Here is a 21837-nt window from a genome sequence, read left to right on the forward strand (position 1 = left end):
CAGGTACTCCGTAGCTAGCACTTGATTGGTCCGTTACCCACAGTGTCATTGAGTCGGGTGATGCTTCCCTGAGACCCATTGATGGGGATTCACTAGGACAACAATTACAAGGTGTAAGTATCTTCGATGAGATTGGTTCCTTCTGTAAAATATATTCCGGGTTCATGTTCAATCAATTGATCCGGGGGTCGGTTCCGTTCTCCATTTGTCTGGTATGCAATGAACAACCCACATTCTAAACGCGACTCAAAAAACCCAATCGGAGACTTGCGGTCAACAAGTATTCATCTCACCGTCGGCGCATACAACCACATAGCCGCCATGGATGAGGGAAAGGCCGAACGGCTTAGACAGAAGCTCATCGACGGCCTGGAGAACCGCATCCGGCCTCGCGATGAGGTCCTGATGATCCAGAAGCTGATGGCGGTGCAGCTCGGGCAGAGCCTCGGCGAAGACCAGATCAGCGCGCCGCTTTCGCTGGTGGACCCGGGCACGATCGAGGTCTCGTCCGAGTCGGGGCATCTTCAGGGCCTGCAGAGGTGCTACGTGGAAGCCGTGAGGCGGAACCTGAAGGCGCGCCTCAAGTTCGCCCAAGCCCACGACGAGCTACGGAGTATACCCACTGCGGCGCCGCTCAAAAAGCAGCATCACCCAGAGAGGGATGCCGAAGGCGGCAGCAGCAGTCTACTCGATCTGCACATGGAAGTGGCCGAGCTTCGACAACGGTCGGAGAAGCTGGACATTGCTCAAAAGTATATGGAACAGCTGCAACAACAGCCCGCTGGGACGCCGGACTTCCTGGATCCGGAAACCATGTACAAGGACTGTAAGCCGCTGCCAGAAGTGCCCAGGGAGCTGATTGACGGCTTCACAATGAGCCACGACGAGGTGACAGAAACGGAACTTCAGGGTCTTCTCCAGAAACTGAAGAAGACCGTATTGCGGAATAAGTTAGTAGCTCGGAAGGTTGAGCAAGAATACGACGCCGCGCAAGCCAAAGATCCACTAGACCCCAAGACTCTCAGCCCCGAGGCCAAATTACAGGCTCTCAATGCCGTCAAGACCACCCTGATCAACTGGATAGAATCGCAGCTGAGCAAGGCCGGCGACGACAACGGGGACGCCGTTGGCGGGACACCGCTAAAAGATACGGGTCGAGGAAGCCACACAACCAACCTCGATGAGCGCTTGGCCGGCATCCAGGAGCAGTACGCGCGTCATGTGGAACTTCGCAGAGAGATCATAGCCCTTATGGCCAAGCGCGACAGCGTAAAACCGTCCGACTTGGACGAACCTCCCTCGTCGGGGGCCGACTCCAAGCAACACGGGGTCGGAGGCAGATCTGCTGCTGCTGCTGCGGCGTCGTCGACGACGGCAGCACCACCACCCTACGCCTACCTCCTCACCCCCTACCTGGAGAAGATCCAGGCCCTTTCCCGCGAGCAGAAAGCCGCGATCGAGGAGAAGACGCACATCAACACGAGCCTGGCGCGGCAGCAGGAGGACGCCAAGCTGGCCCTCGAGCACCTGACCCAGGAGAGCCAGCTGCTGCCCAAGTACCCCGCAGCCGCCCGCAACAAGTCCCCGCGCGGCGCAACCTCAGCTTCGGCGAGGCGACGCGCGTGTCCCAGCTGGGGGTCGCGAAGCAGGTCGAGCCCTGGATCTACGCCGCCGACTCGGCCAAGATCGCCACCCTCGAGATGGTGGCCGAGAAGGTCGAGGAGGGCATGCTCTCGATCGACGAGGCCCGCGGCGCCATCGACGAGGTCTGCAAGCTACTGATGATTGACGTGGACGAGGTGCAGCAGCGGTCGGAGCAAGAGAAAGACACTGCTGCGGAAGATACGCAGACTATCAAAAATCCCCCCAAGAGAGCGATTGAGATGAAGGCACGAGAGGAGGAAGAGCAGAAGAAGCTGCCAAAAACCATATGGTCTATTCTGGATGGGAACTTGGGTGCCATTAACGAATAGGATCCTTGGAAGTCCTCCTGATAGGCCTCAACGTAATGTATACCACGGGGTTGGAGTATGGCGAAACGTCACACAAACAGACTGCGGGACAAGAAATGTATTACATCTTTCTAAGGTTGCTCTGATAGGGTGTTCTGGAGGTCAGCAGTAGTAGGCTCAAACCAATACGATGACAACTCAAAGGATGTCCTATTCGCATCCGCCCTTTTTATACCTGAGCGTCTATAACTCTGGCCCCTAAGCGAAAGAGATGTAGTGAAACAAATCTTTCGACGCAGGAAGCACGGCTGGCCCACAATTCAGACCATGAGATTACCCCCTTGTCATACTACTGTCATACTAATGATACACTTTCAACCCTTTCCACTCAGAATGTTCGAAATTCTCAGAGCCAGGTCCAGGATCGAGAGATGCTCGTCGGCACCATCAAGCAGTCGCTTATCCACCTCGGAGAACACCAGTGTGATCTTATTCTTCTGCAGATCTGGTATCGTCTCATCCTGGAGCACGGAGTGATAGAGCTAAAAGGGAGAGTTTGTTGTTAGCAAATAGAAAAGCAGACCGAAGCAGCAAAGCCTGTGACTTACCTGCGTAACTACTTGACCAGCACTCCAGCCGTCCGCCACCATGTTCTCAACAACCTTTGCGACGGCCTGGTACGTAGCACCTGCAGACCGCGGCTGCATGGCTTTCTGGAGTGCAGCAATGGTATTTTCAGGTATCACGCCAGAGATTTCCTGCACAATCGCCACGGAGACTGTCTTACGGTCCACATCCATGGCATCATCGGCACTGTCGCCACCATCCTGGTCCTTCTCGATTGCACCGACAAGCCTCGCGGCACTCTGCAGGTAAGTGATCGCCTTTCGGAGATCGCCCTCGCTGCATTTGATCAAGGCGTCAACCGCGCCGTCGTCTAGGCCCACGCCCTCCTTTTCGGCGATCTCCTCCAGTCTCTTCTTGGCGTTGCCCTGGTCCAGACTCTTGAATCGGAATTTGCTGCAGCGCGAGGCCAGCGGGTCGATGATGCGTGTCACGTAGTTGCAGATGAGACAGAAGCGCGTGATTTTGCTGTAGGTTTCCATTGTACGTCGGAGGGCGCTCTGGGCATCCTGGGTCATACTGTCGGCCTCGTCCAAAATGATGATCTTAAAGGGGGGGCACGGGTAGCGACTCTTGTAGCCGGCGGGCGGGTTCGTGAGCTGCATTCGTGCAAAGTCCTTGACCTTCTCGCGGACTATGGAGATGCCACGCTCGTCCGAGGCGTTGAGCTCGAGCACGCGTGACTTTATCATTTCGGGCCCGTAAAGCTCCTTGGCCAGTGCGAGGATTGTTGATGTTTTGCCGGTACCTGGAGGGCCGTAGAAGAGCATGTGGAAGCTACGTATATAACATGTGTCAGTCAGTCACTGCTTTGCCGCGACTTCTCCAGCAGTACTCATGGTTGGCGTTACATTCGAAGCTTGCAATGTCCTCTGAAGCACATTGACGGTGTGATCTTGGGCTGTGACATCGCTCAATGTCTTGGGACGGCTATAGCAAAGGACCACAGTCAGCGTCTGATATGCAAGTCTCTCTGATGATTGGGTGCAACCGACTATTTCTCGACCCAAGGTTGCCGTCTTGTGTTCTGCTTCTTGTCGTCTGCTTTCGGTGCAGACCCGTTTGCGCCGGCGGCTTTGCGCGCCTTGAGGTCGAAGAAGCTTGCCATTGCAGCGGGTTTGGTGATACAAAGACGGGGCGAGAGCTACCACGCAGTATTGAGAAGTAGCCTTGCGTCAAGATCGCTTGAAGTGGGTGTGGTCGATTGCAGATGCAGGCATTCAGATGACACGACCAAGCTCTGGCCTCGGGAGCTGGGAGCATTGAAAAGTACGCGTTTGTGACGCGCCTTGGAGAAATCAATTAAGATCCCTGCAGGGCAGAAGTCGGGCGACGGGCGACGGTGGGGCATCCAATCGCTAGAAGTACCTACATCCATGCTGGATACCTACCTGGAGTACCTAAGCTCCTAGGCCATTTATCCCACTTGCACCTAACATTAGGTACCTACATTAGGCTTGTATTGTAGCCTTGTAAGCTTCCTCCTTCAGCTTATTCCTCCCAGATGATACTGATGGGGATGCTCAAGACAGGCATATGCACGACATTCAATACTGGCGAAGGGCTTGTCACATTTACATCCTTTGACGCCATCTTGACTCGGATCATTTTCCTCGACTAAGGTACCTAAACTAAGTATGTACTTGTAAACGACCACAATTCCAATTCAAAACATGCTGCCATGCTAATGCGGGGTGGTATCAATCTACTACTATCAAGCTCACAGCAGCAAAACCAAACAATTCCATCCAAAACTGACAGCCCTCGAAAAAAGGACGAAAGAGGGAAAGAGGAAAAGAGGAAGAAAGGAAAGAAAAGACCTAAGCATAGACCATTTGCTTCAGCCTCTTCTCAATGGTATCGCGTCCCTCCAACGTCGTCCACACCTCATGCGGCGCCTTCTTCACAATGTCCCAGTGCTTCAGGTTGTGCGTGAGCCCCGTCAGGTCCCGCTGGGCGTCCTCCCAGGCATCGTCGCGCCGCATCTCCTCGCCCGAGCTGATGACGGTCAGCGGTGTGTCCTTGTACTGGATGGCCCCGCTGCTCGACACGTCGCGTTTGGTCAGGGTGTCGGCCACCAGGTTCTCCTGCAGCTTCGCGAAGACGAACTTGCCCGTCTGGTAGGCCGACTGGCCCCAGACCCGGTCCTCCTTATTGCGGCCCTTGAACAGGGCGCCCGGGATCCGGTCCAGTCCCAGCGGGCTGAGGATACCTCGCAGCCAGAGGAAGAAACCACGGCCAGGAGCGCCAACTCGGTACAGCAAGTCTTCGTGCAAGGGGTCAATCATCAAGAGTCCTTTGACCTGCTCCCCGTTACGCGAGGAGAAGATGCGTGAATAAACCGAGCCGATTCCGGCACTCAACAAGACTGTGGCAACATTCAGTTAGCTGATCACCTCATGTATAAGAAGCGCGAGAATTGGTGGACTTGTCTTACCCCAGGGTCCCTCTTCTCCAGCTCGAGCCAAAGCTTCGCTGACAGCTTCAACTGCCATACCGGCAGACAGGGGGGACGGCGCGGTGTCGCTCTAAGAATTCGATCAGCACTTTCGCTCAGAGTATTGAGACACACCCAGCTTACCCATCCAAAGCCAGGGCGGTCGACAAAACAGTATCTGCTTATGGAGCCATTGTTGACGGCGTCATCTGCGAATTGCCAGAGCCCGTCTTCAACCGTACCCTCTCCAGCCTCGAGTAGTACTGTTGGCAATTTGGTGCCCTTGGAGTCTGTCTGGTTACCGTGGCAGTATACATGAACCAGATACTTGTCGCCATCAACCCAGTATCGAGTCCCAGGAGGGGCGAGGCCAGCATCGAGAGCTCGGAGTATGAGGGTGCAAGCTGTCAAGAAGAGAGCCACGGTCAGAACGATCATGGCAAGCGAAGAAACGAAGACCGCCGTCCATTCGCCCAGGCTCCGTCGCGTCTCGGCCCGGCCAGTAAGTCGTCTCCTCCTCCTCGTGCTTGCCCCAGAGCACCAGGCGGTCTGTAGCCAGCACCCATACAGCAATCACAAAAGCCCCTAGAAGCCATCAAGTTTTAGTCGCGTTCTTGTCATAAACCGCACTTCTGGTTCCATCGTTATCACCTACATAGCACCGAGACCATGCCTACCCATCCCTCTTCATGCCGAGTCTTTTCGACTGCCAGCAGCAGGACCGCCTGGATCAGCAGGAGCGCGCCCATAACGACGCTGAGGATGCGCACGGACTTGGAGGGGATGGCGAAAAACACAAGGCTGAAGAGCAGGTTGGCCAGGGTTATGCTGGCGTAGCTGAAGGCGAAGAAGCCCGAGCCGCGCGTGTGGAAGCCCGGGGGCGTCACGAACTGGCCGACCAGCTGAAGGATCCACCAGACAAAGGTGACGAGGGTGAGGAAAATGGTGATCCATCGGACGATCCGGACAGACCACAGGTTGTACGGGGATACCTAATGAGAGAGTTTCGTCAGGTCAGCTCTTCCTCCTTCGGGTAATAAGCTGTTTTCATCCCATCTCATTTTCAGTTTCATGGGAGCTTTTGCATCATCGTACCGCTGGATCATCCGGGCTGAGATATCTCGTGCTCTCAACCCTGTTAGGGAGCAGTCGGGTGTGCTCATTGGCTACCCGACTGTTGTCCTGCGACTCCCGCACTGAGCTGTCGGCGTCTTCCGCATCGTTGTTGTTGTTGTCGTCGTCCTTCCTGGACGAGCCCCAAAGACTGCTCATTGTGCACCCAATCTTCCAGGACAGGGATGTGGGCTAATAACAGCAAAACCAGACCCCGGGAAACTCGTGCTTGGCAATCAACCGGTTTTCGAGTCTAGAGCACGATGCAACAATGGGAATGAGAGGGAGAATTATTGGGATTGCCCCGGGTCGCAGAGCAAAGGACAGTATGTATGTACAACGTCGAGGTTAGGCCATAGTGACGCAAGCAGATCCTACCTACACCAGAAGAAACCTTGTAGAACAGACGACCAATCCGCCCACTTCCAGCCGGGCGGAAACACATGTATGTTTCTACTACTAATGCCGCAAAAGCACTTCGCAAGGGCTCGTGGCTGGCTGCTAGAGGAGGGTTTAGTCCGGATTCCCATCTGGCAGCATGGCGCTTGCCCCAATTCCCATGCCCCCATGCCCCCTAGAGCGTCTTGGCTGAGATGGCATGCTCGATCCCAGATTCGACGGCATACATAGCAAAAGCCGGAAAAAGCAATCAACTACGTCATCCGGGAGGACCACCCCACGCTAAGCTTCAGGCGGCAGATCATCTCCCCACATGAGTTTTACTTGCCCATGCCCATGCCAAGGCAAAGAGGCAAAGAGGAGCGAGGAGCGGGAACTGTTCGAGCGCGCAGCAAAGGACTTCCATCTAGACTTAAGAAGCTAAGTGCATACAATCCCAAGAAGACAACTCCCAACTCCATGCATAGTCTATCACTGCCCAGCCACCATCTCATTAAATCGTAACCTTATGCCATCGCAGGCGCATGGCGTGAGGATCTTTCAGTCCGACACAGAGCCAGCCTGTAAAGCTTCGTGCTTGTAGCTGGCCAGACCTGTTGAGACAACTCTGCATCGACCGCAGTCAGGTAAAACGCTGGAAACGGTCATTGACAGTGTGCAGTAGTACAGGCCTAAGAAATAGCCCCGCGACGTAACCATGGTCATTATCCAATTAGGCATCTTCTCTCAGATAATGCATGGGAAGGCTGCTCATCGACGAATGCTGGCTCGTACTAGAGCGCGATCCTTGCGATGTGCCTCCGGTGGTGCTGAATGACTGCCGAAGTCTCATTTTGTTCGCTGTATATCGTTTGGCAACCTCTTCGGGCTCTGGGCCACGGCCAGAGGGCTTGATGGCATTTGGCGGCAGCGTCGTGGTGGGAATATGGAGCTTCGCTCCAGCTTGGGGTCATCCAGCGCGATCCCAGCTCGCTTGTAGGTGTCCTTTTGTGCTGCTTGAGTGCTTGGGTCGAAGGCTCAGATACCGATACCCACTCCTTCAGCTGGGACAACCACCGCCCTTTCCCCTCTTTCCCTTTCCGCTTGTCGACTTCAGACGTTGAATTACCCCTTTTCCTCCCGCCGTTGCTAGAGCGGTGGTCTTCGCTTGCAACTTTGCTATCACTGGGGTTCATTTCTGAGAGCTTGGGTGCAGGATGGTGCTCTGTGAGCTGACTTCGAGGTGTGCTGTTTCCTCCGATATGCTCCCAGTGGTATGCTGGGAACGCTTCGAGAGCCGGCTCTGTTGCTCTGGTCGAAGGGACACAACCCTGTGAGCTTGAGACCGGGCGCTGCGGGCTGGTCATATAGGCTCGAACCAGCTGTGATGCGTCAAAAGATGAGGCCGTCTTATGATGAATCAGGGAGGTGCGTTTGAATCGTGGGGTCCTGTGAGGTAAAGTATAGTCGCCAAAAGAAAAGGCCTTTGACGCCTTGTTTGGTGTGTTTGGTTTGCAACTTGGCTCTCTAGTCCCTTTTGGCTCCAAAATGTCTCCTATCGACGTCGTGCTTCGCGTGTAAGATGAAGACAGGCTGAGCAATGTGCTTCTACGCTGCTTCTTCCTGGTGTCCCCCTTCTGCTTTAAGGTAGGCTTACTCACATCCGCTTCACCGAGATGGCGCTGGGTTGCGAGCTCCCCGCTGTGCTTGTGTAGTCGGGCGTTTGGATGCTGGCCACTCTTGGGGAAGGATAGTCCCTCTGACCACGTGCGGCCTCTCGGGCCAGAGCAAGGGGAGGAAATGAGGACCTCGCCCGATTGGTTACAGGTTGAGCTTTCCCGGTTCGATGTATCTGGCCAGTTCTGTGTGCGGGAGCCGGTGGATATACTCGTGGGATAGGAGAAGTTCCGGGGGATGGGTGCGGTGAACAGCTGTGGACTCACTGAGCTCTGTGGCGGTGGGTTATCGTCTGCTATTGTCGATCCAGGAACGGTGGGCGGCTTCGACTTCCGTAGTCGGCCCAAAGCCACCATGGTAACCGGAGACTTTTCAGGGTACTAGCCACGAAGGTTGCACCTAGTGCCGCCAGGTTTCTGGCAGTCCAACCTTAGGGGCAGACCCTTGAAAAGGCCGAGGGTCAGCTGCAATACAGTAGTTAGTCTGGTGTGGTGCAGTGCCACGAGAAGCCCGAGGCTTGTGGACATCTGTAAGATTCACGCCCTCCTCGAAGAGCAGGTGTCCAGCTGAGTGTATGACAGCAACAACGCGATCGTACAAGAAGCAGGAGCACTATTGAGCACCCGCAGATGGGGTTGATGCAGGAATCTGTGCATTACCTACTTGGTTGAGATTATTGTTGGCCCTGGCCGGAGGGATGGCTCAGCCAGGTAGAACCCGACAGATGCCGTGTTGCCAGTGGCGTGAACGACACAGGAGACACAGGGGTATGCTATTGTGTGATGGTGGCACTTGGGAGAATCGTCGAGACGAGGGTTTTGAGGCTTCAAGGGCTTCGAGGGATTGGGTTGAAAGGACTTATACCTGTTTAGGGGAGAGTCAAATGCTGCAGGAAGCCGAAACACGCGAGTCGCACATGGCAATCTACTTAAGCATGGCCTGGCATGGCCTGGCATGGTGTGTACGACAAACCTACCAAGATTACTTGCGGAAGGCGCGAACGAGGGGAGAGTATGAGGGAGGCAATTACCTCTGTCGGCCGCCTCTTGTTCTCTATACACCTGACGTCCACTGCCGATCAGCTACATCAATGATCAATGTATCTACATCATGTACTCAGGTACCTAAAACAGGCCGCCATGCCCAGCGTCCAGCCAACGGCCTGCCACCCACACGTTTGGTAGTATTGATCGTGACGGGTAGGGGGCTCACTGGGGCTGAGAAAGAAGCAAGTCGAAGAGGCAGCAGCTGAGGCGTCGTGAAGGAGCATTTGATTATTATTAGATCGATCTAACCTTCTCCCCCACGTGCATGGATGATGGAGATGGATACTTCCAAGGTTGTACATCCAAACCTAGACATATCGATTGATTGATTGATGTGTGTAGATCTCCCGATGGGTCGATTGATACGTCGGGATCCACCCACGCTGGCCCGTCAAATCGGGTGTTTCCAGCTTATAGTCCCGAGGCGTGTCTGTGTCTGTGTTTGGGCTGGCTGACTGCCCGCAGGCTGGAGCTGGAGTTGGAGGCTGGAGGCTGGAGGCTGGACAGGACCCACTTGCCACCCACCCATCAGTCGGTCGTTGCACTTGAGGACGAATCCTCGAACCTCCCTACCTACATGCACCTACCCCTAGGTCGTCTCGTTCTTTCTTTTTCTCCCTGGCTTCAGGAGAGCAGACGTCTTTTGCACAAGCACTCTACGACTAGGCAGGTAGATGGCTTGACTACATGCACCATTTTTGCCCGAACCTCGAGGTCCTATTGTCCTATTGTACTTACCACTGCACGCCAGGGGCTAGCCTCCTTCGGGGTTCCCCGCTTTCGCGCTGTTGACCTCTTGACTTATCGACCTTGTGGCGTCATTCCAGTCTCCCACCGACCGACCAGTGACTCTGATTGACGGCCTGGCAATGTCGGATACGGGATATTAACTCCATGCGCCCTTGGCCCGTCTAGACCAACTTTCCTCCGCCCCCTTTCGCAACTTCATCTGCATCTGCATCTGCATCTGCCGTGGCGATTGCGATGCCGGGTCTTACCCTCAACACTGACGGGACTGGCATCCCCCAGACGCCAGTACCCGTTCCAGTCCCGAATATCGCCGGCTATGCGCCGCCAACCACAAACAACTCAGCTGCCACCACAGCTCGAAGTGCTCCCTCAGCATCTTCGGCGCCCACTGCATCTCCCTCGGGACAACCGGCCACAAATAACGCCGCGACCAAGAGTCCAGTCCCAATACCCACCGTTCCACAGAGAGCGCCGCCGGCTGCGACGACACCCGTCGCCAGAGCCGCACAGAGCACTGCGCCTTCATCGCCGCCGCGCCCACCCGTGAGCCCAATCACACCTCCGCTCGACCCGGTTCAGTTCCCCCGCCGCGCCAGTCGCATGCTTACTCTTCGCATCCTGCGCAAACCGTGGTTGCGCCCCCACCACCGGAGCCCATTGAGTTTGACACAAACCCGGATGTCCTGGCCCTCAAGTCGGCTATAACTATTCTCCAGATGCAAAGCAACAATGCCAAGAAGGACATGGTCGCCTTACAGAAGGCCAAAGACGCCGCCCTGGAAGACCCGGACGCCTTCATCGCCGACCTCGAGAGCGGCGGGGTGCGTATGGCAGGCGACACGGCCGGCGCAGGACGCCCTGTCTCGTCGTCATCCTCGTCATCCTCGTCAGGGGCGGATGACGACACTCAAATCAAAGACGAAAATGGCGAGACTACGACCAAGCGCAGATCAAAGCCATGGTCAGCCTTACCCGCTGCGCAGAATGTGTATCGGTGCCCGCCCATCAACTGGTCGCAATACGCAGTCACAGGTGAGTCGCTGGACAGATTACACAACGAGCAGCTGGCCCGGCCGAGTCAAGGCGCGCCCGCTACGGTTGCACCCGACGGCCGTTACGAGTTCAAAGGGGCTGGCAAGCAGGAGGAAGTGGTCGGCGTAGCAGCGCCGTACAATCCCTTGCGCGACAAGATTGAGCGGAAGAAACCAAAAGGTCCACCTCGATGAAGGCTTGTTCGTCCAATCTTGAAATGCAAGCATGCAAACTGTGCTGCGAACATTTTATACAACAAGCCTTGTTGCGCAAACCGACCAGTCTTACTAGTAATTGTTGTCTCGCGCAGCGTGGTCCCGTTTGGATGCTTGCCAACGTGCCACTGCGGCGTCCGAGACTGCCTGCCTGCCTGTCTGGGCTCGTTGTAATAGTCCCAACTGGCGACATCATATTCGCCCAGATCGTTATTACCCAAGAAGTGCAGGGCGTATGGAACAAGCGCATGATGACATGAATATGTTAGCAATTGAGTAGACGAGCCCAGGTATTACACCGGATTAAGTCAGCATCCGTGTCTTAACAGCATTCATACATCAACCATGAAGAATGACAACAGCAAGTATCACGGAATAGTTGGATAACTTTAGACTGCCAACTTTCGCTTCCGCATATGTATGTATGCATTGCGGAGAGTAAATCATCTGACCTAGCGTGACAAAAATAGAAACAAGTCGCCATTATGATCATTACATGTAGCTATGCAGTCTACTTGGCCATGCCTTCGATACGTGGAACGAAACGAAGTCGTCTAATCATTACTTGAAGCACCTGGGCACTTGATCTCCATTTCTTTCACAGCTCGGGTCTAGAGCCTGACATGACTACCACTATCGACTGGTGGTAAACATTACTCTTCCAAGGGGAAAACCAAGATGTCTGGGAAGGGATTGGGCGCAATTGCAATAGGCAGTACCCGTATCACTCTGAGACAATGTAACGCGGAGGTTGAAGGATTAGACACCGAAAGTTTATTCCTCTTCCAGCGGTTATTCTTGATGATTCCACTATCTCTGAGGTATCGAATATACCATTTATGCCAATGGCTACGCTTATTTCCCTTTGGAGCATACTTTTATTACTTTTATCCCTTTTGGAATAACTACAACGCCAAGAGTCGATGCGTAACTGATATCAGGAAGTGATCTTAGCAAGAGCTATCCATTCATGTTATGGGAACTGTCGGTTTTTCCTTCAACCTTCCATGCCAAATAGACATGCACACTTTGGCACCCCTGAAAAAGCAGAGTCTGGATCTACCAGTGATGCCTTTATCCATGCCAGTGACCGTGTTCCCTGATGGTGGCTATCCGCTATCCTCAAACGCCTTATGATATCACCCATCAGCTGCAAAACGCGAATGGACATTAAAGAAAACCTTGGGAATCTGCTGTCGTGAACATAAAAAAAGCGTAAGTCGTAATACGCGTCTGGTTCGTAAAGTACACATCGGAAGAACGAGAAAAGATGACCAAGAGGCCCTCTCAGAGATCCTCTATGCTCTGCTGGACAGACCGGCGAAGACGGCGGTTGTACATCTTTCGGTCTTCAGGAGTTCCCCAAAATAGCTTGTAGGCCTCGGGATGGACAATTGTCCGTGGGTCGTAGGGTGGTTGCTCTTCCTCCAGGGCGTTGATGACGGCATCAATGTGTTGTTTGATGTCTTCACGACGTGAAGGGTTTGGGGTATAACAAGGGGTGCCATCTTGCGCAATACGATGGTGAAACACTCGTGTCTCGAACTTGACAGAGGGTTGCTCTTCGGGGAAACGAGGGCTGAACCGGAGCTTGAAACGGAACGAGCCTCCATCAAGGTTCGTCATAGGACGCCCGAAATACGTCAAATTCCACACAAACGGATTACCGTTCTCCAATTCGACGCTGTGAGGCACCTCACTTCTCTTGTAAGACTCCCGAATTTGTTCAAACTGGCGAGCGAGATTAACAGCCACCGTACCATCCTTGACCTTCGGATTGAGGCCTTCCGATGCCCATCTGTCTGATTCCGATTCCAAGGTAGCCTTGATATGTCTGAGTCGGCGCTCGAGCTCGGTGTAATTGAACTTGCCGTCCATGATGTTGCTCGATCCCTCGAAGGGCATACGCACAAAGGCCTGGCCATCCTTGACTTCCGTCTTTGCCTTCTCGATGGCCTCGAGGTATGAGTCATAGTACCACAGAAAGCGATGTTTGACCAGGTCTTTGAATGGCTCCCAGGGCACTGACGACTCATCAATGTCCTCGTCGGCCATGTCGAGATCATAGTCGTCGTTATTCGCAATCGAAGTCGGCTGGACGGTATTACCAGTGATGCCAAGGTATTCTTCCATGCGCTGGATGACGGAAATGCGGAGCGTCTCGTGTCGAATCTGCGGACGTGTCAGTTGAAGGGGCGCCACACTGCCCAGCCTGGCAAGAAGACCGAATGCCTTACCTTGGCGACGTATTCCTTCTGCGCTTTCTTGTCGTGCTCTTCGTTGGCGTCCTCGAAGCCGGGCTCGTTCTCGTACGGGTTGGACGACATGAGACTCTGGATGGAGAGCAGGATGGATTCCAGACCTTGCGCGGCAGACCACTCCTCGCCTCGCTCGCCCCGCCAAGTTCCCAGGATGGACAGGCAGACCTTGCCGTTGGCGTATATGTTTGGGTTGAAACGACAGCGGCCATTGCTCGTGGTCATGGCGGTAACCGCAGGCGACTTACGCGGGTATTCCTTGTTGAACTTGACGGCAAACTCGAAGAAGCCGAACTCGTAGGGGGTCTCGTGGGGGCCGATGATCATGGTCCTCACATTGCGCACATCTCGATCTCGAAACGCCACAGCCAGTGAGAGATCCGAATTCTTCTGGAGGTCGCTAATCTCCTTGGTGATGCGAATGATGGACTGGTCAGCCATCGTGCCGGTCCGGATGAGACGATTGCTTGCTGGTCACGTCGGTTAAGACCATAGGATATGCCGCATCGAAGGAGGAGGAAAAGAACTACGGCTGTGCTGGGGAGGGCGGTGGTGGGAGTGAGCAGCCTTAAGGTCAGTCCTCTCTCTGGTAGATGGTGTCGTTGGGCTCCCCCGGAGGCAACAGTTGAATAAACGGAGTGGGCAACCGAATAAATAAATGGAGTGAGTGGTGGGCAAAGGAGCAAACGGAGTGAGCAGCCGAATAAACGGAGTGAGCAGCTGGAACAAACAGAATAAAACAATCGATTACACGAAGCAACCGGCAGATTAATCGCCGTGTGTGTGTGTGTGTGTATGGGACGCGGGTCCAGGACTTGAGGTTATTCCACGTCGACCCAGCAGCTGAAAGGAGGGGTTACCAGTGGAAGAAGGTTCGCAGTCACGCCCAGGGCCAAAGCGATAGAAGGCAGATTTAGGTGCCTTGGGTAGGGAGAGATGGAGCTGACGGGAAGCCTAAGAAGGGTTCGGCCTGGTTACTTTGATCAATTAGATACCAACGAATCCGGACCTGGCAGCACATACAACAAGGTACCTACGATCTCTCAGTGACGGCCAGCAGAGTTGAGGTCATTCAAGATGGATTTCAAGTAGCGTCCTCGAGCGTAGCGTGACCGGGGCGGGGAGGTGGGCAGTGGGCAGTGGGCAGTGGACAGTGGGCGGTGGGGTTTAGGTAGAGTTAGACTGTCTTGAACTGAGCCTAGTGCGGGGCACCGACGCGCTTGCCTTAGGCCCTTAGGCACCCCCAAGCTTCGAAGCTGGAGGTCCCTGACCACGTTGCCTACATGCTTAATGTCCCACTCCCATCGTGTGTCATCGTTGCTGAAAGCTTACTTCCCATCAGGCCGCCAATTCAACTCACGTTGAAATGCCTCTCTCAACCTCATGTACCTACGCTACACGTGTTCTGGTCGATATCAATCAGCATTGCCTATGTACCTATCCAAACATACTTTTTGTTAACTGTGAGACCATGAGACCATACCAACATAAGCCTTTCCCCCCTTCTTCTTCTTTCTTTCCTTCACGTTGCATACATTCGTAGCATGGATGCTTACCCTCTGAATGTCATCTGCACGGACGGGTCCTTCGTGTCTCCCCGTAACCAACAACCTCGTCATGCGGCCCGAGCCTGGAACCGGCCGATCAACTCCATCCGCCTTACTGCATGTGTACCTACAGCTCGTCGGTCAAGTCAGGCTGCGCCTTGATGCTGATGGCACATTACCTAAAGCGTCAAAGTCGCCCTCCATGTACACGTAGGTATGTAGGTAGGTAGTTAGGTAGGTAGGTAACAGAGCTAGGTAGGGGCAATGTTTGGGGGGTTTTGCTTGCTGCTGTATTCAACTAATATACAACAGAGGTCGTGTCGTCGCGATGGGGCTCCAGTCCAGTGCCGCGCTACCGCACCGGCTCTGATCCGTCCAACTTCCCGAAATACTTATACCCAGTAAATTGCAGGGCGGTGAGCCCAGTCAATTAGGGAGGGTCCCCTGGCCGATCACCCCATTAAACCCGGCGAGCAAATGACCCCGGGCGCCGTACCATCACTAAAGCTGGCCTGCAGGTCGAGCCAAAAGGTGTCGTTTCTGCTGCCAAGTAGTACACTTCCACGGTTCCAATTCCAGCTGTAAATTGCCATCCAGCCAAAACTATCACCACTCTCCGCCCCCGCCCCCTCCGCGACCATGGCCACCGAAAAACCCCAACAGAAGCTCGCTCTTGGCCGTGTCGTCGTCATCGGCGGCTGCGGCTTCCTAGGCCACCACGTCGTCAACCTGCTTCTCCGCAGCTGGAGCTGCAGCCATGTCTGCGTCATGGACATGCAGTGCACCAAGAACCGCCGGCCCGACTCGGACGGCGTCGAGTACGTCGATGCCAACATCACCGACAGCGACCAGCTCGTCAAGGAGTTCGCACGCATCAAGCCCGACGTCGTCATCCACACGGCTTCGCCCCCGGCCCAGGGCAGCGGTAACGTCAGCCACGATCTCTTCCGCCGCGTCAACATCGAGGGCACCCGGAACGTGGTCACGGCATGCCAGCAGACGGGCGTCAAGGCCCTGGTCTTCACCAGCTCGGCCAGCATCATGAGCGACAACGTAAACGACCTGATCAATGCGAACGAGACATACCCCGTCATTCGCGGCAAGATGCAGAGCGAGTACTACTCGGAGACCAAGGTATGATGCCCGACCGCATACGACCGTTGCTACCAGGATGCGCGCGTCGCAACTAACGATGTCTTGCCGCTCAAATTAGGCCGAAGCCGAGTCCATAGCCCTTGCCGCAAACCGATCCGAGACCGCGCCCAATCTCCTGACTGCCTCCATCCGACCCTCGGGCATCTTTGGCGAAGGCGACATGCAGGCCATCTACCACATGGTGAACATCTACGAGCAAGGGAAGCACAACGTACAAATCGGCGAGAACCACAACCTGTTCGACTTCACCTACGTCGAGAACGTCGCCCATGCCCACCTGCTGGCGGCGCGCGCCCTGCTCGTCACCGCCGCCGCCGAGACGCAGCCCCTTGACCACGAGCGCGTCGACGGCGAGGCCTTTCTCGTGACCAACGGCCAGCCCGTCTACTTCTGGGACTTCACGCGCGCCGTGTGGCACGCCGCGGGCAGCGACAAGGGCCCCGGCAGCGCCTGGGTCATGGCGCGCGAGACGGGCCTGATGCTCGGCTTCCTCAGCGAGGTCTACTTCGGCCTCGTCCGGAAGCCTGCCACTTTCAACCGCCAGCGCATCATCTACAGCTGCATGACCCGTTACTACGATATCACTAAGGCCAGGAGACGGCTCGGCTACGAGCCCCTTGTTGGTTTGGACGTGGGCGTCAAGCGCGCTGTGGCCTGGACGCTGGAGCAGAAGAAGAAGGAAAGGAAAGCATAAGCGGGCATAATGACAGTTTCCATGCGCAGCATGGACTTTAATATATCACCTAGTAGTAAGGTCTCACGAACATCGTTGTCGTTGGATATTGTTGGGACACCTGTCGTCGCCGAATAATGACATGGAAACAAGATATCCATAAGTATATAATAAACGCCTGCGGAGTAAATATGTTAAAAGCGGACACCGGACTTGTAAGATATTAGGCAGCTTAATAATACCGAATCGACACACATCGATCCATAAATGTCAGAAACCCAAAGGTTCCTCTATTCTACAAAAAGAGCACACAGCAAGCAGTTTGTGACAACAGGCTGGAACAACGCGAGATCAACTCCCAGGACGAGTTTGATTTGGAATTATGGGCGCTCCTGCTCGAGGCCCCTTCGTCTTGATTCGACTCCAACTATCTTGCTATCCCTTAACTACGTAACCGTTTCTGCTTTGCGCTGCTGGCCTATCCTTCCTTCTCAGGACAACGGACTAGTGGGTTGTCTTGATAATTTGCCTTGGCCATTCGATGCTGTGCTTGGGCGTTGATTTATTTGGGAAGGAATATGATGGCAGCATGTCTAGAAGGCAGGATCGGGTACGCAGACGAGCAACAGCATTCCACAGATGCCGGTATTGCAGAATAGGAATGCGTAGGAGAGACATAGTTGGGCCAATACCCTCCCCACCAGTCGCACTGAGACAATTTCCATCAAACCAAGACACCGGCGATTCTGGCCTACTGGTCATGTAGAGTATGTAACCTCCAGCGCCCCATCACTTTCGCATCGAAGAAGACCAGCCAAGAAGAAAATGGCTGCCATAAATCCACACTACTCCAAGCTTTGCAACCAACAAACAAAAGGTAGCGCAGCAGTTTTGGCTGGGCCAATATGAGAACGAAAGGGGCGTCAAATAGCTGCCCCTGAAGACGAAGCCTCGCTGAGGTCGCAAAAACATGAATTTGAATGTATCGCAGAACCGTCATCTTTTTTGTAGGTCGAATGGATTTCATCAAACGCCGGCCGAAAATGCTGTCAAAGTCTGTCTACACCAGAATCATGCTATGTCGTGAATGCGCTCCTGCGGAATGGCAGGAAACTGCGGTTCGCTCCATGATTGAATAGAACCCAAAACGCAGTGGAGGTGGAGGTATATATACCGAAGGTTGATGACATGTATTAACCAGTGCCTGTAGGAATGGAGCTGTTCTGTCGGCCCCATGCAGCAGGATTCGCTTGCGAGTTCGAGTTCCGCCACTGCTGGCGCTGCCCATTCTCTGCACCTTCAGGGCGCTGTTCAGCCGGGCCATACTGCTCAGGGTACGGCGAAGGCCCGTGATCAGGCACTCGATAGCGCTGTGGAGGTGTTCCTTGGTTTTGCGGGAACGGTATGGACGGCTCCTGAACCGGGACACTTCGCTCGTTATGCCATGTGCCGGGGTCCGTATCCACTCTGGTAGCCATGGGCCTGATGTTGTCTTGTCTGTTAACAAGTTCTGCATCATAGTGTCTAGGTCCACCGACGGAGCGATCCCCAATACGCTTGAGGATCTCCTTGGTGGTAATATCAGTGCTGTTGCTGAACAACGTGGAGTCGCCCAAGATATCCATGAGTTCATCGGGAACCTGTTGGGGAGTTAGTATCGGGAACAACTAGTCAACTGCAACAAGGGTCACTTACCATGCACATTTCATCATTGTATTGAATCATCTCCTCCACACAAGCAACGGCAGTCATTGGCTCGTCTGAGAAGGTGGGGTTCTTGCTGACAATGTAGAGAATGTTGGGGGCCATAACACGAGCCAGGTTGTGGACATCCATCCTTGAACCAGTATCCTCGTCCACTTGGTGGAAAGTGGCAGTCCACTTCAGGAAGTTGAACAAAACTTCCAGGGAGTCGCGGTTGAGCTGAGGAAGGAGGCAGCAAATCAGATGCAAGCAATGCCTCCTCTTGTCGGCATCCTTGATCTTCGTTGCGGCCGTCCACACGCGATAGAGCTTCTGAGTCATGAGAGGATCAGGAAGTTCGCGAAGATACCGCTTCAGCAGCGCTGCAAGCTGGTGAGGCGTTTCATCATTCCAGCGGATGGCGTCGCAGCCATCACGATCAACTGCGTTGACCATTTCGGTCAGCTTCTTGATGTTTCCATTCTTCCGGAAGACACCTTCAACCGAGAGATCCTTATTTTTCAAGGCAGTAATCGTGTCCTCGACAATGGCGGGTATGCGGAGAGCGCCAGGGCCGACACCATCAGTCGAGTCTGCGCCATCTCTTTCGGTGATGACTTCAAGTGGCACACCGAAGACGCCCTTTTTTTGACGTTTTTCTTATTCTCTTTATTCCCGAATGCTTTTCCAAACTTGTTCCAGAATGTTGGGGGTTTCCTTGCCTCGATCAGGCTCAAAAGATCTTCGAGCGTGAACTCTGGCTCAAGCAATGGATGCATCGAGAGCACAGCGACGTGGCGAACAATGAAATACTCCAAGCCTGAGAGCTCTGAGAAGAATTTTCCCGTGCCTCTCTGCGGCGAGGGTTCAGCCTGTAGACGAGGATCATCGCGCCCGTCAGACTGTGATCTCTGATGACCGCCGGCGCCAAACACAGGGTGCGTAGCTGGCGAACGGAACAGCTCTTGGCGGCTTTGCCTATTTTGTGCTGTTTGCTTCTCCTTAGCCTGCTCCACAGCCACGATACGGGGGATGTCATCCAGAGTCAAGGCGTCTTGATGTCCGAAGTACTGCTCAGTCGAACCACCGAGTCCGCCTTCCCGTTCTTCCTCTGGAATGTCTCTGCTTCGAGACATCATGTCGGCCCCTGCAGAGCCAGGTCTGACCCCCTGTCCTTCAGGCCCGTCCATTATCCTCGAAGTCCGAGCCTTCCTAAGGCTGGAAGACAGATGTTTATCGAGACGGGTGCTTCTAAGTCGGCGAACATCGTTGAGAGTGCTCTCATAAGACGACTCTCTCTGATGCCTCTCCGACTCACCTCCCGCAAACGACTTGGACCGCGAGTCGGAGGTCAACATAGGGGCAGGGCTGCTTTCGGTTGGTGGCTTCTGCCCGTCGGCCGAGTTGTATTCGCCGGCATTAGGATCTTCGGGTGTATGAGAAAGAGCGCCATTATTCCTGAGTATCTCCAGCAGCCTTGCGAGTGCCACCCTTAGCAGGAACACATATTGCTGAAGTTTGGAGATGTGTTCGACCCGCTGTCCCATACTGCCAGACTGCGCGTCACAGTCGGCGCAGAGGATCTTGAGATCGCGCTGAACACGTGCCTGATCCAAGATTTTGCTCAACTCCTTGCTGCACTTCTCGCAAGAAACACAAGTTGCATGCCACCTCTTGTCTCCACTTAATGCGCACTGGTCCTCGATAGGCTTCCGACATAATGTACACTGATCCGAGTCGTTGGCGGACAGGCGCGCTATGCCGTTTGTTATCTGCAGCGTGCTATCTTCGCTCTTGGCTGTTTCGATCAGGCTGAGATCTTCGAGGAATTGATAGAGTCCATCGGGAGTGTGCTGTTCCCTCTCGAACTTCAGAGCTCCCTGCAGACAGATTCGAATTAACAGCTTAAGGTAATGGGCGAGGCCTGTAACGAGCGACAGCAACTCTTGGGTGACTCCTAGTTTTCGAACACCCGTATCCTGGGTTTTCGAAAGGAGAGAAAAGAAGGATACTATCTTTTTGCAGAGTAGTTTTGCCTCACGCCCATAAGAGAGCCCTGTACTTGGGTCAGCTTGGGACTTCCCGGCATCCACGTCAAGGGGCAAAGCACCTTTCAGTTCAAACCGTTTCATTGAGTCGTCCAGTCTGTCCGCAGCCGTAAAGAGAACTTCAACGTGAAGAATGAACTTCTTGGCTACCATGACACCGTCGATGTAGGCGCCATTACTAACATGCAATAACATATCAGAGATGCAAGCGGCCGACGACTCCTCAAACGTTGAGAGAACACTCCAAATGCGATAGACCTTGTCTTCCATCTTCTCCTCTTCGACCTTGACAAGCTCGCGGCTCTCGGCCGTATCCTCGGGCTCCGGCAAAGGCTCGCCGCCGTCCTGGGCGGGAGTGAGGCGGACATTCCAAAATTTGTGAATCATGTAGCATTCGGGATGCCAGTGCTGATTTTGACCATTGCGGAATATCTCGACAAACTGCTTGAGAATAGCAGTGTGGCACCCGTTGCACCGCTGGGCAAACTGGGTAGAGTAGTGGTAGTGGCAGTATACGTTGCCATCGTGCTCGTAGTAGCTGTCCTGAGCGCCGAAAACAGTCGAGCAGAGCGAGCAGGTGAAGTGCTCGACGTGGTACTTGCGGTCGAGGGCAGTTATATAAGATCCTCTGAGTGCACCTCCGCACTGGTGACAGAGTAGCCCTAGCCTTCGGAAGTAGTCCGTCTCACAGAGCGGATATTGGCCGCCGCCTTCTTCGTCTTCAGCCGGGAAGAATTTGGATGCGACGATCTGGCCGCAGTCCTGAATTGCACAGCACGTATCAGTGTTGCCGTCTTGGCCATACATGGTTCGGAGGGGGAGCTTACTCTGCACTTGAAACAGTCCAAGTGAAATGTGCCGTCGAGTGCCCTTACGAACTGGCCTGTCAAAGGCTCTCCACACTTGTGGCATATTCGCATTTGTCCACTTGCTTTCCTATCGCGACCTCTTGACCTGTTTCTCTCGTTGCTCTTTCGCGATTCGCTGCCGACACTGAGGGCAGGGGAGCCGGGCGGTCGGGTCGGGGGAGGGAAGGCACCATTCTGGTACGAGGGACTTGGTGTCATGTGCAGGCGGTCCCTGTCGAGCTGGTAGCCGTTGTCGTTGACATTGACGGGCGGCGGAGGGTGACCGTGAATGCGGTCCCCAGCCAGACCGCCTCCGTAATCCGAGCCCATCTTGGCGACCGAGAGAGTTGCCTGTCACGTCGCCGCCACGCGATGCTTTCACGCCGGGATTGTGGTGGTGG

General features: G+C 54.5%; 8 protein-coding genes across 8 annotated transcripts; 3 read left to right on the top strand and 5 right to left on the bottom strand.

Moving 5' to 3' along the window:
• Positions 1–321: 321 nt before the first annotated feature.
• On the top strand, positions 322–1973 carry PG997_004443 (uncharacterized protein; the record flags this gene model as incomplete). Its single annotated transcript, XM_066808758.1, has 2 exons — positions 322–1580; positions 1604–1973. The coding sequence occupies 2 exons, from the start codon at positions 322–324 to the stop codon at positions 1971–1973; spliced, it is 1629 nt and encodes a 542-aa protein (XP_066672376.1).
• Positions 1974–2326: 353 nt separating this feature from the next.
• PG997_004444 (uncharacterized protein) lies at positions 2327–3684 on the bottom strand (the record flags this gene model as incomplete). Its single annotated transcript, XM_066808759.1, has 4 exons — positions 2327–2494; positions 2561–3353; positions 3384–3506; positions 3572–3684. 4 exons carry the CDS (start codon positions 3682–3684, stop codon positions 2327–2329), a joined length of 1197 nt encoding a protein of 398 aa, XP_066672377.1.
• Positions 3685–4396: 712 nt separating this feature from the next.
• PG997_004445 (uncharacterized protein) lies at positions 4397–6285 on the bottom strand (the record flags this gene model as incomplete). Its single annotated transcript, XM_066808760.1, has 6 exons — positions 4397–4944; positions 5014–5104; positions 5158–5417; positions 5473–5598; positions 5669–6005; positions 6109–6285. 6 exons carry the CDS (start codon positions 6283–6285, stop codon positions 4397–4399), a joined length of 1539 nt encoding a protein of 512 aa, XP_066672378.1.
• Positions 6286–7298: 1013 nt separating this feature from the next.
• Positions 7299–8537, bottom strand: PG997_004446 (uncharacterized protein; the record flags this gene model as incomplete). Its single annotated transcript, XM_066808761.1, has 1 exon — positions 7299–8537. One exon carries the CDS (start codon positions 8535–8537, stop codon positions 7299–7301), a length of 1239 nt encoding a protein of 412 aa, XP_066672379.1.
• A 1674-nt stretch (positions 8538–10211) lies between these two features.
• Positions 10212–11203, top strand: PG997_004447 (uncharacterized protein; the record flags this gene model as incomplete). Its single annotated transcript, XM_066808762.1, has 2 exons — positions 10212–10338; positions 10443–11203. 2 exons carry the CDS (start codon positions 10212–10214, stop codon positions 11201–11203), a joined length of 888 nt encoding a protein of 295 aa, XP_066672380.1.
• A 1308-nt stretch (positions 11204–12511) lies between these two features.
• PG997_004448 (ubiquitin-conjugating enzyme) lies at positions 12512–13923 on the bottom strand (the record flags this gene model as incomplete). The annotated part of the gene is made up of 2 exons (XM_066808763.1): positions 12512–13396; positions 13462–13923. 2 exons carry the CDS (start codon positions 13921–13923, stop codon positions 12512–12514), a joined length of 1347 nt encoding a protein of 448 aa, XP_066672381.1.
• Positions 13924–15668: 1745 nt separating this feature from the next.
• Positions 15669–16878, top strand: PG997_004449 (c-3 sterol dehydrogenase c-4 decarboxylase; the record flags this gene model as incomplete). The annotated part of the gene is made up of 2 exons (XM_066808764.1): positions 15669–16163; positions 16243–16878. The coding sequence occupies 2 exons, from the start codon at positions 15669–15671 to the stop codon at positions 16876–16878; spliced, it is 1131 nt and encodes a 376-aa protein (XP_066672382.1).
• Positions 16879–18050: 1172 nt separating this feature from the next.
• On the bottom strand, positions 18051–21766 carry PG997_004450 (RhoGAP domain-containing protein; the record flags this gene model as incomplete). Its single annotated transcript, XM_066808765.1, is given in 4 exon segments — positions 18051–18497; positions 18553–19182; positions 19194–21350; positions 21416–21766. The coding sequence occupies 4 exon segments, from the start codon at positions 21764–21766 to the stop codon at positions 18051–18053; spliced, it is 3585 nt and encodes a 1194-aa protein (XP_066672383.1).
• Between the last annotated feature and the right edge of the window lie 71 nt (positions 21767–21837).

The sequence above is a fragment of the Apiospora hydei genome (genome assembly GCF_038363865.1).
Source record: "Apiospora hydei strain CBS 114990 chromosome Unknown utg000004l_segment0_segment0, whole genome shotgun sequence".
Taxonomy (NCBI): Eukaryota; Fungi; Ascomycota; class Sordariomycetes; order Amphisphaeriales; family Apiosporaceae; genus Apiospora; species Apiospora hydei.